Source organism: Toxorhynchites rutilus, chromosome 3, assembly GCF_029784135.1.
Source record: "Toxorhynchites rutilus septentrionalis strain SRP chromosome 3, ASM2978413v1, whole genome shotgun sequence".
Lineage (NCBI taxonomy): Eukaryota > Metazoa > Arthropoda > Insecta > Diptera > Culicidae > Toxorhynchites > Toxorhynchites rutilus.
Genome location: NC_073746.1, coordinates 18,687,923 through 18,702,402, shown reverse-complemented (window position 1 = coordinate 18,702,402; position 14,480 = coordinate 18,687,923). Strand labels below are relative to the sequence as shown.

Below are 14,480 nucleotides of genomic sequence, written 5' to 3'. Positions count from 1 at the left end.
TGGTCATGCGTATTCTAGAGCCACTCAGAATAAATCCAAGACGAGTAGTTATTTAGCATAGATATCTCAACTATGTACTAGCGAAAATGATGCAAGCAAAACTACGTGGAGATGGCGATGTTCCTTTGGGAACGTTAGTGCGATTGAAGAAGGAGAAGAATAAGCCATTCGTGATTTTAAATGCATAGTCTCACTCTAGCTAGCGAGCAGAAAGGTCTTCCTTAATGCTGATATCATATACACATAGCGGTATTTGTCGATAAAAGGCCCAACAGGCCCAAATCACTCCGGAATGTCGATGGTGTATTTAATGGAAAATTTCGCACACCGCACAGTGGGGAATCGCTGACCATCAGGCAAAAAAACTAAATTGGCGTCAGATGTTTCGTAATATTTTTCCTTTATTGCTATAATATTTAAGTGCTTAAATCCTACATTTGAGCGCAATATCATGCGCATGACTTTTCAAAGCTTGGCATATTGACGTTTTTTGACATTTTTTGAAAGAATGTACATTACTTTGAAACGCTCTGCAGCTTCAATTATAGCTTGGATTATTTTTTGGTGTCAAAGGAACAGTTGTTCGAAAAACTATACAAAACAAATTTCTTTCGTCAGATATTGTAAAATTTCATCATAGTAGGCCTGACCAAAAAAATCATGGAAAACTGTAATTTTTTGTAGAAAACCAGCTTAAAAGTTTTGTTGCCGCAGTTTGCCGCGGTTGTGACTACATTCATAAATTAGGTAAACATAATAGTTTTCAACTGAACACTTTCCGAAACTGCGCGAATTGTCGTTCTAGTGAGAAAAGCGATAGCAATTTTTTTTCACTTTTTTATTTTTGTATTTAAATTTTATCTGGGATTCAATTAAATCCAAATCATAATAATCCATTGATGAAAATTTCCGTATCACAGTAATCTGTAGAGGATGAAATTTAAATTTGGGCTAAACATCATAAAATCTATAAAAAAAAGTGTGAATAAAAAAGGAATAAAAGTAGGGTAGAGTAAAAAAAATAAATCGAAGTCATATAAAAACAAATTAATGGCTCAGAGCATATTAGAAACAACATCTGTTGAAAACATTCAGTCCGTTTCAATTGTTGAACAAGACTTGCTATAACACAAACAGATAGAACAATAGTCCGTTTGAAGGTTGATTTTACTTCGTACTCCTTTGCAAACAGAAGTGATTCCAGTGCCAATGTTTCTACGATTCGTTCAAAATAGATATCAGCTAAATTTAGAAAATCAAATTCATAACAGACGTGGTGTACACGGTGGTAATTTTGGCTCGGAAGACGAAGAACGTTCCGGAACGCCAAAAAAGTTTGAAGATGAAGAATTGGAAACTTTACTCGATCAAAATCCGTCACAAACGCAACAAGAACTTGCAGATACACTTGAAGTAGCTCAGCAAACCATATCCGATCCACTAAAAGCTATGGGAGTGATCCGAAAGGTAGGACATTGGGTGCCGTTTCAATTGAAGCCACGAGACGTCGAACTGCTTCAACGGAATAAAATAAAGGGTTTTCGCATCGAATCGTTACTGGCGATGAAAAGTGGGTCCGTTACGACAATCCTAAACGTCGGGCAACGTATGGATACCGCGGCCATGCACCAACATCGACGGCCGCGCGGATTCACGGCCAGAAGATTATGCTGTCTATTTGGTAGAACCAGCTGGGTGTGGTGTACTATGAGCTGCTAAACCCGAATGAAATCATTACGGGGGACCTCTACTGACGACAATAGATACGTTTGAGCCGTGCACTGAAGGAAAAACGGCCACAATACGAGCAAAGACACGATACAGTTGTTTAGCAGCACGACAATGCTCGACCGCATGTCGCGAAACCGGTCACCGGTCAAGAAAATAGTTATCATGGTATAGTCAATCATATTCTCACCTCCTCACCTCCACTTCTAAATGAAGTAATATTTTTATTGAAGGACACAATTGTTGATTTAGGAAAAGATGATTAGGAATCTGATGGCAATTATGAAGAAGAAGAAGAAGATTGTTTTGATTTGTTATTTTGTTTTCATTAACTATATTGTATTAAGTTTTAATTTAAAAACAAATATTTATGTTTATAGCAGAACTTGTTTGATTTGAACTATGTGATCTTTTTCAACGTCCTGTGGCTTTGCTTGTGCTCAAATATCATAAAATGTTTGAGGGTGCCATAAAATCCCAAAAAAAATAATATCGCGTGCTTTATGGACGGACCCAAATAAAAAATGGATGCCAGATTCGTATTTAGCATCCCGAAATTATGTCAATACCATGCATTCAATGACACTTTTTTTTGCTTGGCCAGCCTTTGTATGGAGTCGCCCCACTATGTATCGGGATGCAATTTTGTTCGGTAGAAGCACTGCGTCGATTCTCACGTCTGAAGGAGAGAGTTTGTGTATTTTTGCATCACACGCATACATTTGGTCTCAACATGTGGCAATTAAGTAATTTAGATCTATTCCCAACCGTGTAAACACAACGAACACGCCCAAATATTTTCGATAACATTCGTCAGAAATGTAGCGTATAACATAAGTAGTAACCTCAATAAAACTCTTCACAAAGTGCGACGACATGATGGGTAACAATGATTAATTCGTATATAACATAACTTCATTCACTGTACTGTGGATCAAACCGATTTTTTAAAATGATGCAATTTACCTCAAGTTATCAATATACGATGGCTATTTCAAAATTGTCTTCCGAAATGGCGCTGGTTTTGAATAACAGACGACACAATCCTCTGGTTTCCCATCTTCCAGACAGTTTATCAGTTGAAACAACAACCTGTCAAGATAAGAGAAGGCAATGTCGTTCAAATAGAGCCTTTATCAAGCTGTAATGCTATCTCAGTTGAGTAGTGAACACAGTGTGACAAAGTCAGTAACAACGAAAAATGATGCTGCTATACCTATTGCTGTTGGTGGTCTCGTTGACCTTTTACTGGGTCGGAAAAAGATTCACCTATTGGAAGCAACGGGGCGTCCCGTTCGTCGAGCCAAGTTTTCCCTTCGGAAACCTCGGTGGGATGAGCAAACGGCACTTGGGTCCACTGGTGCAGGATTCGTACAACAAACTGATAGGCTCGGGCAAAAAGTTCGGCGGAATATTCTTCTTCGTGAGCCCTGTGGCGCTCATTTTGGATCTGGATTTCGCGAAGGATGTTTTGGTGAAAGATTTTCAGTACTTCCACGATCGTGGCGTGTATCACAACGAGAAGACCGATCCGCTCAGAGTGCACCTGGTGTCGATGGAGGGCGCCAAATGGAAGCGTCTGAGGTCGAAGTTAACGCCAACATTTTCTTCGGGGAAGATGAAGATGATGTTCCCGACTATCATTGCCGTGGCGGAGCAGTTCCAGAGATGTTTACAGGTGGAAGCCGAGAAGAGCGGAGAGTTGGATATTAAAGAATTTCTAGCGAGATACACGACCGATGTGATCGGAAACTGTGCATTCGGACTGGAATGTAATAGTTTGAAGGATCCGGACGCGGAGTTCCGTCGGATGGGAAAGAAGGCGCTGTCCATCACGTTCGGTGGATTTCTGCGACAGCTTCTGAGTGGTACGTTTAGCGACCTTGCAAGAACCATTGGCGTAAAACTTACTGACCCAGATGTTGAACGGTTTTTCATGGATGCCGTGAGAGACACAATCAGTTTTCGCGAGAAAAATAACGTTGAACGGAATGATTTCATGGATCTGTTGATAAAACTTCAAAGACCTCAACCGGACGACGATAATGGAACAACCACGGAGGGATTAACTTTCAACGAAATCGCTGCCCAGGCGTTTGTGTTCTTCCTAGCGGGATTCGAGACGTCTTCCACTGCGATGTCCTACTGTCTGTATGAGCTGGCGCTAAATCAGGAACTTCAAGATAAGGCGAGACAAAACGTAAACGAGGTCTTGGGGCGTCATGGATCGATGAGTTATGAAGCGGTTCATGAAATGAGATATGTTGAAAATTGTATCAACGGTAATTTTTGGTTACAGTATGTCTATGTTTGGAGGTTCTATATTACATTTCTCATTTATTTACAGAATCCCTACGCAAATATCCACCTATAGTCAACATCCCTCGTGAAATCAGCAAGGATTATCGGGTGCCGGACATGAACGTTACACTGGAGAAAGGCAACACCATTATTCTGCCTATCTATTCGATCCACCATGACCCACGCTATTATCCGGAACCGGAGAAATACAACCCCGATAGATTCGACCCAGAGGGAACTGCTAAGCGTCATCCGTTGGCGTTCGTCCCCTTCGGCGAGGGACCCCGTGTGTGCATCGGACTGCGCTTTGGAATGATGCAAGCCCGTATTGGGCTGGCATGTCTTCTCAAGCACTTCCGCTTCACGCTTTCCCCGAAAACACCGAACCCACTGAAGATCCGGGCTGCAAGTACGATTCTCTCGTCGGAGGGCGGACTTTGGATGCGCGTTGAGAAGATATGAATGGTTGTATTATTGAACTGATTTTATTATAACAACGATTCAAATAGTATTTTTATGTATTCCCATTAAACTCAGAAGCATTCTGGTTTGGGTGCTTTCTCAAAATACTCTTGATTTTCACTATATTGCGACATTTCGTACAATTGACCGACCAGATCATGGTGCATTACTCATTGATTGGTTTAGATTGGATTTTTAATTGCTCATGATTGCCATGACCAAGCAAACCATTTGTCATGACAATGTCATGCGAAAATGTGAAAACAGAATAGAAACTGAGAGAGGTTGGCGTCGACATCATGCCTCATACCGTATGAGTCATGACATTGTCATGACAAATGGTTTGCTTGATCAGGACCATAAACTCTATTCACATTTCCCGCCATCTGGCTTGCATGCTCGACTGTAAAAAATAAAAAATAAAAAATAAAAATCACGTATTTATTTTTGTTGTAGGATGGAGATTATTTTGTATTAGTAATCAATAAGAATCAGTAATAAATCTATAATTCTAATGAATTTGATAATTTTCTTTTTTCATAGAACTTGAAACTTGTGTTTATTTTCCTATAACAACATCATCAATTTCTGTTACCATTCCTTGATGATTCTGGTTCGTAAACGCACATTACAAAACTTTAGTAATCATAAACCCACAGAAAAGACACGAAAATGTTGAGGTTCATCACTCATCATTAACCTACAACCTCGTGTGCATCACTATCGCAACATCCTGCTCCCTGACGCGATCGGAACCAAGGCGCTTGTATAAATGTATAACAGGTGAAGCAACATCATCACTTCAATAAGAAGGGGATTACGGTTTGTGGAGCGGGGGTTGATTGTTTTGTTATTGCTAGGATACGCCATTTTTGCATTTTCACATGCGAGAGTAGTGGATGAACTGGATGAGAATAAAATTCTACAAAATCATCCCGTCTTTTTCACATAAATTCGCGAAAGCCGAACAAAGTAGGCATCGTTCGAATAAGCGTCGCAGCAGTTTGTAGAGAGCCGCCGGCAGCGTTCTAATGCTGTTTGTAAACAATACCGACAGCAATTCCAATATGGCTGAAAGTGCATTTCATATGATTGTTTCACCTGGTATATATAGAGGCGCCTTGATCGGAACTATGCAGGATGCATCAACACGACGAAAGAACGAGAGCAAGAGATGTGTGTATCGAAGAAGTTGGTTAATCTACAACAAACCACTTATTATAGTTCAGCGGGAAAAGCTGCTCTATCCAGAAGGGAAGGATGAGAAGGATGGTTCCAATGCGGAACTAAAGTTTCGCAAACATACCTCCCCAACTTCCATCGGTCCCTGCATATAATCAACATATCAGGGCTTGAAGGATGAAGCAGTGCGGAACAGTGAACACTGCTGCTTCGTGGTTTTGTGTTTACTTGAAACATGAAATAGTTATTCTTAAAAAAAAAGATAAAAAAAGCTTTAAATATTTGACTTTCACATCTTGGAACGTGAGAGGAAATTATTTCCTTTATTCCGACGGTTGGCTGGAGGATGGGCAAGCAAGTGGTTCCAGAGCTAGATTTCTGCTAATGTTTACAGCAAAATTATGACAAGCGACAAGAGCATTCGATACGGTTCATGCTGGTTTACACGCCCTTATCAGTGCAAATAATGACGTAAATGGAAAGCAAATATTTTCCTTCTAAAGATTTGAGATTGTAATATATTATTTACATTCGTATTATTGGTCAATCCAAATGGAGTGAACCGGCTGTCGCCTGAAAAATACTTGACGCGGAATATCAACAATTCTTCCGTGGGACAAAAGTTTCGAAAGATTGAATGTTTCGAGAAGATAAATTTGCATGGTTATTTTGACAAGTTGGGATTGACTTAGTTCATAAAAATGGAAGCTCAACTATTTTAGAAAGCACAAGTATCCGAGAAGTGTGTTCCCTTAATATTATTTAATTCAATTTTGGTCGACCCACATTAGTTATCCGGCTTTGGGTGTCCCCTAAATTCACAGTTTAAGCTTCCCTAAACTATAAACTAACCGGAAACACATGCTTCCATACATTATCCCACCACTTCCAACCGCTGTTGGGTGAAAAAAGTTTACCGTTGGCCGACTTCCTAAATCGGTGACGGCTTGGAACGAGAGTCCCAAAAATCATTAGCATTTTATAATTAAATTAAAAACTATCTCACGTAGCAGCTTAGCTTGGTTCGACACTTTCCGAGCGCAGCGAGTATCGGGATGAGAAAGTATTTGCGAAACAATTTTTAACACGTCGTGTTAGTGCCAAACAAAATCAAACGGATCTATTCATCGATCTTTTCGATCAATTATAAAATAAAAAAAAAACTAATATTAAAAGTTCTGTTGTTTAGGTAGTAGGCCCTTATATTCATATTCATATTCTCGAAAACGGAAAGTTGAGTGGCAACTTTAATTGATCATGATGACATTGAAGTGCGGTCTTTCGAAGACTGCATTGAGATATGCAATATTCGGAATAAAGTGTCCCAACGCACTGAAATAAATGTAAAAAAAAAACTTCTAAGTTATTGAGGAATGGATGTAAGAATAAGTTGAAGATTCCCTTAACAGACAATGAAAGCATATCAACGAGTTCATTTATTCAACAACCCGATAGATGCTAGATACATTGACAAATAGTTCGTGATAAAGAATATACGATGGTATAATCGCACACTGGCCAGCGGAAGGTTACGAAATGAATTTTATATGCAGTCTACAACCAAGGAACCGACACAGGTGAGCCTCATCTTGGGTAGACTGTACACATCGTAGTTGCTCTCCGTGATTGACCTGAACCAACGAAATTACACAAATAACACACCCAATGACGATTAGGAGTAGCGAACCATTATCATTGCACAAGTTTCGGTGATTCGAACTATGAATAGTCAATAACGACGCTGGCCACGTCCTTACAGTCACCGCAGAAAGGGGGAAGGGAAGGAATGTTAGTATGACATTCGCCACCCGAAGGCAAGAAGCGTCGTCTCCATAACGTGGTTCCCTAGCGATTATCAAGGAAGAAAGCAAGAAGCAGAATTCACTGTGTGGATTAGGAGTTTATCCATTTCTTTTTTTGCATAATAACAAAGGATAACAGCTATTACAACCATCCTCCTTTGGGGCTTTGTATCCTCTGCTCTGGTTCTCAATAGTTTCAGGTTCTTTTTCGGACAGGCTACTATAGAGATCCGTCATTCGCAGGCGGAGTTCAAGGAATCGACATAGACGAGGAACCACAAAAGCGAAATCGCATTGAAATCGTCGTTTTTTTCGATGAAGACAACACACAATTTTAACGAAAACCAAATATTTTTATGTGAAGTAATCTCCGTGTGAAATACACATTTCCCCCCATGTTTTAAGCAAATGATAAATTCCTTCCCAATAAAACTTTTTTCTGTTTCGACGAAAATCGTCGACCCATTTTTCGACATCATCTGGGAATACGGTGGGAACGACAGCATTTCCCAGCTAAGAGTCTTTATTAGATCCTTCGCGGTATGCGCCGATGTGTTGTCATGCTCTAATATCATTTTATCTAAGACACGGGCCCATACCGGTCTTGTTTTTCAAAGTTTGAATTTAACATTTGTTATCGGTAACGATCTGTATTCACTGTTTCGCCCGGTTCTCCTGGTCCCACTCCACACAGAGTATCGACTTTCGGCCACGATTTTTTGCACTTACGGTTTTCGGAATAAACCCATTTTTCGCCGCTAGTTAAAACTGATGAAAACCAGTTATAGTTCCAGATCAGAAAACAGGTCACGTTTCTATGAATTAGAAATAGCAAATATTGTGTTCGTTCTACGGACATTGTGAATAGAGAGAATATTGCAATTCAAGCTCCAACCTATTTTAATTTAGCTATTTACTATTTCACAGTATTCACGATTCATTAGTCATCGAGCGAGGATTTTTAAACGGTCTTTCTCAAGACCAAAATATTAGTCAAGTTATCCAAATCGGTATGAAGGGGTTTTTGGGGCCGGGAAGGTTTTCGTGATATTTTGAGACCCCTCCCCCCTCTCTAAGGGGGGGCTGCCATACAAATGAAACACAAATTTCTGCATTACTCGGAAATTAACCAAGCAAACGAAACCAAAGTTGGCATGTGAAAGTTTTAGGGTGCAATAAATGTTTCTATGATGGTTAGACAGTCCTTCCCCCACTCAAAGGGGGGGCTGCCATACAAATGAAACACAAATTTCTGCATTACTCGAGAATTAATCAAGCAAATGAAACCAAATTTGGCATGTGGAGGTTTTAGGATGCAATAAATGTTTCTATGGTAATAAGATACTCCTTCCCCCTCTTTTAGAGGGGGCTGCCATACAAATTAGTAAATAGCGTGCAATTTGGGAGGAATTCTAAAAAAATCACTTTTTCTTGGAGTTCATTTCTGTGAAAAAAAAACATACCGAAAAACTGGTTTATATCAACAGAATTCACAAATTTGTCAATTTTTCTTAACACAACACTGCACGCTATAACATATGTGTGAGTAATTTTCGTGTACGATACAAAAAAACACTACCTCGCCTGTAGTATATGTCAAACCACGTTGAACTCGAACATCGATACATGTATACGTGATACATGAGAGAGAGAAACGAATTCATTTTGGAGAGTTACTTTCAAAATGCAATGAAGTCCATTTGACGGGGAAGAATGAAATGCGATAGTCGAGTCGTTGTGAGATAGCAACTAAACGCCCGATTTACTTTTGAGTAATGTTGACGGAGAAACTGCTGGAAGAAGCCAAAACTCATTTCCAATTGAATACGAAGGCGACTTTCTTCATAGTCCGCTGACTATCCTCAGTTGAATATGACTTTGCCGAGCTTTGGGTTCAACCAATGGACTAGAGCATAATACAAAATATAAAAATGATCAATCAACAAAAAATTTTCGTTTTGCCGATAATTGTCGATTATTTTACATTCGAGAACACAGGACAAGGCACTGAAAAATACATCGAAATATGTAGATTTCAGGCTTTTTGAGTCTTGACAGCAAACCAAATCTTGGTAGCATAAATGTGGTGCAGTGTTTGGTGATTGAACGTTTCACTGAAGAACTCACTTTGGTTCGTTCAAATATTATCTCGCAGAAGTCACTTCCCAAATGGCATTCGTTTGTTGTTACATGCTACGAAACATGATGCAAACGAGAACGAGAGAACTCTGTTTCAGTTAGCACTACAACAAGCATGCGAACATAAACGTCATGTTCGCTTTCAGTGCTGCAAATTTCTATTCTTATTTCCCTCTTATTCACTACACTACAAACTCGCTATGCACCTTGAAGCAGAAGAATCATGAGGAATACGCAAAGCAAATGATTCATACTCTATTGCCACAACTGAACCCAATCCATAGAGTATCAGAAAGTGTAACGAAGTGAACGAACAGCTAGATACTCAGAGAAGTCTATATTTTTATTTTGACCGCCGCTATCCCTTGCATGGAGGCGATCTGACGTAGTGATTGACATCCGTACCTCTCACGCTAAAGGTCACGAGTTCAATTCTCACTCCCAACATTCTTATAATGGAATAAATCCGTTGATCCAAGTGATGAACCAGCTAAAGGCTGAAAGTCAATATAATACAGCAATAAAAATCCCATGCATGTTCTTACCCTACTTATTTTTTGGTTCGTCTCTTCTCCCCCCGATACTGTTCAGAGCGGAATCAACTATATCTAACTGGTGCTGACAATATGTTTAAGTTAAATAAACGCGAACGAAAACACTGAATAAATTCATTAGTGTCATTGACAGTATGCTGCTAGCTAGAAATCACTAGCAAAAATCAGTTCTATTCGCGTTTATATGACTCCACCAAAATTAACTTGTTCGTTTCAGGCAATTGAACCACCGACAACAATACCCCACTTGCGACACAATTTGCACTCATGTAGAATGTTGCAAAGTGTTACTAGCAACACCTATTCAGTAAGGAACAAAATCTTTCTCGTTCTAATCTCGTAATTCTTTAAATATTATTCATCGCTCTGCACTCGTTGGTGCAGCAGTGATTCACGATAGGTAAACAACAAATGTGTTCAAAGCAGTATACAATCCCTAGACGTGTTGCCGGTTGATAGGTTCAGCTCGAAATGCAACCAACACGCTTTGTTCAGAACCATCCACTAATTTTTGATTATATATTCATGAATAGTAAGTAGCATGCCGTATTGTGGCTCATTGACGGATGGTGCAAGACAATTGTGTTATGAAGAAAGACGAAAATCCTCTGATAACATTGCTTGTGAATCCTGAGTCTAAGATTCATTAATGGTATCAAAGCTTGAAAAAAATGCGTCATATATCTTCTCGATAGCCTGTATGATGATGGACAATCAGAAAAGAATGAAGATAAACTTTCTTGGGAAGATGAAGGAGAGAAAAAATGAAATATGTGATCTAATAACATTCCCAGAACGTAATCCATACAGAACTTCAGTAAATATTTTATACGAAATATTTAAATTCTTCATTGACAGTATCCTGCCGCTCCCACCGAAGTTACAATACAGCATATCACTGGTTTGAATAAATACATTTTACCGAAAAATTACCTCCTCCCACATCCCAAAGGTTCAACACTCTCGCAAACACTCACACAAATACGCAAGCTACAAAAACGCTTAGCTAAGCCTAATGAGACGGCAAAACGTCCGCGAAGTACTACGCTACACCTTCCGGCGGAAAATGAATTGTTCAGTTTCCATGATTCGGAAAACCATATACCCAGACCAGTCATCATCATCGTCACACTCTTCGGTCTCCGGTCTCCGGCGGCTGGCCAATGCCCGATTGGGTGCGGGTCGCTGCCCTCGGGTCAACCCCATCGCCACCGATGACGGACGACGCGCGCTATCGGAAACTGCGGATGGTTCCCCCGTCCGTGGCATGTTTCGGGGCAGTCGTCATTATTATTCATTACTCATAAAATCGCGCATACCTAGAAGGCAGCGGGCAGACACGAGAATCACATCGTCGAGAGAGCGGTAAGTGTGTGGGATGATGTGTGAACATATCAGGGAATATTATATGGAAGAACAACTGGGAGGAAGAGAAAGAGGTGATGCAGAAATGCCGAAATACAAATCGAGATTCATTGCGTGTTCAGCACAAATCGAGGTTAAATATGTGGATTATTTCCGGCAAAAACGGCATCAGCAGAAGTGCCGAAAATACATATTTGAGGAGGACTTTGCATTGGAAATCACTGAAGCGGAGACGTGATCACTTTTTGATTGTCGGGATTGCGTCGTGGCTGTTTTTGCCACTGCTGAGAGCGCGTTTCGTGTAATGGCGTTTTTCTGCATTATAATGATATGTCAATGGTTAAAAAGATATTCAGGCGATTTTTCCTCCAATTCAGACAAATAATAATAATTGTATGCATTGTTGTATGTCTCGTTTATTCCAGGGTATTTGTGTTCTCTACACCCAAACTAGCGTTAGCAGAAAACATTTAACCTTCGACAGGAAAATGCTTTTTCGTATGCTGAACAAATAAAAACACATTTTCAAAAGCTTTGAAATGTTGTGAGCCCACATATTTTTGTCTCAGACTGAACGTCAGCTTGGCATTGTACCCAAAAAAAAAGTCCAAACGGTTTCAACGGGGATCGACATAGCTTTGGTGCTGTTGCACAAATGCGTGATAATATCATTTTGAAAAGAAGTTCGAAAGTATTCTAAGAGTAAAAACGAGAACATAAACGTGAATATATATATATATATATATATATCTCGGTCTGGGCCGTGTATGTGGCAAAGTATACGAAAAACTTTAATGCGTGCTCATTTGCAATGAGTCTCTTGTTTCGCTCGCTCATATTGCTCTTATATTGTTATAGCATATATATTATACAAATGTTATACTAGTATGGGAGAGTAGCGCCTTTTCTGTTATTTTTAAGCTCATTTAAGTATTACATGCCAAAACATGTGCTAAAAATTAATTTTGGGTGGAAATCAATCGGTTCATGGAAATAATGCAACGCACTATTTAAAGCGTACAAGTGATTTCAAACTGTATGTTTTTACCATAAATTTCCTATTTTCTACATCTTCATGAACCTATCGAAAATTTCTCCCAACAAAGATGACGAGAGCCACAATCAGTTCAACCAGATTGAAGCGGATATTGCAAGTGCGCGTTCTCATGAAGATGATGATGTCGACGAATGAATAGATCTCTGAATGAGCGGATCCCATCGTAGCCAAGGGTGAGAAATTCCAGGTGGTTCGGCAATAAAAGCGTGCTATTTACAAAGTTTATACGTGCACGTGGCCAGGTGATGGTATTACATGGATACACTCCCTGAACAGCAACCAGAGAGAGCACACAACCCAATTACTACAACTCCTCTGCAGTGAATCTGTGTCCAGAGATCAACTGCTCAGTGTTGTGTTGAACTTGACACATTTTCCCACCTGCACATGCACCACAGCCCAGGCTTAACCGCCTAGCCTACACACCACAACCAGAACTGCATTCGTGTCATCTACTGGCGCGATGGTCAATGGTAGTGTTGCCATTGGAATTTGTTTGCAAAAGGAACACACGCGCGATTGACGTCGTCGTCGTCTACTGACGGCGGTCGTGAAATAAAACAAACGAGAAGCGTTGTACGCTACCCAACTATTGTAGCTAGAGCTAGCAAAGGCCGCCATCGAAAGCAAACACAACCGCGCGCAAAGATGAGCGTGATTTTTATTGCCAATTAGCCTAGGCTGACCCCCGGTTAACTGTTAAGGTTGACCGGGCTTTGCGTGCGAGTGGGGTAATAAAGTTGTTGTGAATGCTATGATTTGTTGCATTAGGACACTTTTGCGATCAGCGTTCAAGCCAGTTAGCACACCGGGTCTGGAAAGTTAAGGCATCAGCCAGATTCATAACACGGCAAAAACGATTACTCAACTTGCACACAAACGCATTCGCGGGTGGGTTCGTAGTTTTCGCGTAGGGGTGAGCAGGTGTGCGCACGACTAAAGCGTGTGGTATGATATAATAGAGCTTGTATCACAAAAGAATGTATACAGACTGAGAACGAATCAAAAAGTGCAATTTTGACAGCTTTCGATACATTCGAAGCAACACAACCAACAACACCATCCCACACAACCACGAGCCGTAATATCTCTCTCTTTCGCTCGCGAGCTACAGAACACAACCTTGGCAATGCTATGCGAGTGAGGTTCCAGCATTGGTGATCGCGTATCACGAATGCACTTGATTGAAGGCTTTGGGAAATTTGTGCACACTCAGCGCGGTTCCACACCTTGTGGATATAGCGGCAACTCGATGGATTTCAATTATCTGCGAAAAAGTGCACGCGCAAGGCTTTGCAGAAACCGACCGATTCGTCGTGATTGAATTGCAGTGATATGACTACTCACCCATTTAGTTTTATTTTTTGTGATTATAGTGCATCACAAACAAACCTAATAAGAGAGGTTTTGAAATAAGTCTCATATTCTTATTCAATGTCACTAGCGTTCCTGGAATGAGCTTGCTATCTGAACGTATTTTTCGTTAGTACAGGTCGGACTCGATTATCCGTAGTATGTTATTTTAGATTTTCGGAAATTTTGAATAATTTGTATAATAATTCCATATTGAATAGCTAATATGGGTATCAAATGAAAAGGCTTAACTAAAGGGTGTGTCACATCAAATTGCATCACGGAAAAAACGCTGTAGAAATTCGCCCAGTAGACCGATCCTTTTGAAAATTTTAGACAGTAAAATAAAAACTATTAAACAACTTTTGACATTTTCTTTTTATTCATACTTCGAGCCCAAGCCCGTATGCTCGCACCTTCCTCTTTACCCCGTCCATAAGGTTCTGTACAACGTCAGGTTGTAGTTTTTTTTGAACAGAAATCCATTTTCTCTTGAAGTCCACCTCCGATTTGACAACTTTTGGGTTCTTCTGGAGG

General features: G+C 40.1%; 3 protein-coding genes across 9 annotated transcripts in view; 1 reads left to right on the top strand and 2 right to left on the bottom strand.

The window, feature by feature from the left end:
* Positions 1–14,480, bottom strand: part of LOC129776205 (CUGBP Elav-like family member 2) — an 852,400-nt gene that overhangs the window by 153,356 nt on the left and 684,564 nt on the right. The window lies entirely within an intron of this gene.
* Positions 2,697–14,480, bottom strand: part of LOC129776208 (uncharacterized) — a 41,086-nt gene continuing 29,302 nt past the window's right edge. For both annotated transcript variants that reach the window (XM_055781718.1, XM_055781716.1), the window contains exon 3: positions 2,697–2,820. In XM_055781718.1, the coding sequence (XP_055637693.1) occupies positions 2,804–2,820 (17 nt within the window). In that variant the 3' untranslated portion in view covers positions 2,697–2,803. The remainder of the gene's footprint in view (positions 2,821–14,480) is intronic.
* Positions 2,899–4,598, top strand: LOC129776207 (probable cytochrome P450 6a20). Its single transcript, XM_055781714.1, has 2 exons — positions 2,899–4,010; positions 4,076–4,598. Exons 1-2 carry the CDS (start codon positions 2,930–2,932, stop codon positions 4,489–4,491), a joined length of 1,497 nt encoding a protein of 498 aa, XP_055637689.1. The 5' UTR covers positions 2,899–2,929; the 3' UTR covers positions 4,492–4,598.

Coding starts and splice junctions, on each gene's coding strand:
- LOC129776207 (XM_055781714.1), top strand. CDS start 2,930: ATGATGCTGCTATACCTATTGCTGTTGGTGGTCTCGTTGACCTTTTAC. Junction 4,011..4,075: donor TGTTGAAAATTGTATCAACG/GTAATTTTTGGT, acceptor ATTTATTTACAG/AATCCCTACGCAAATATCCA.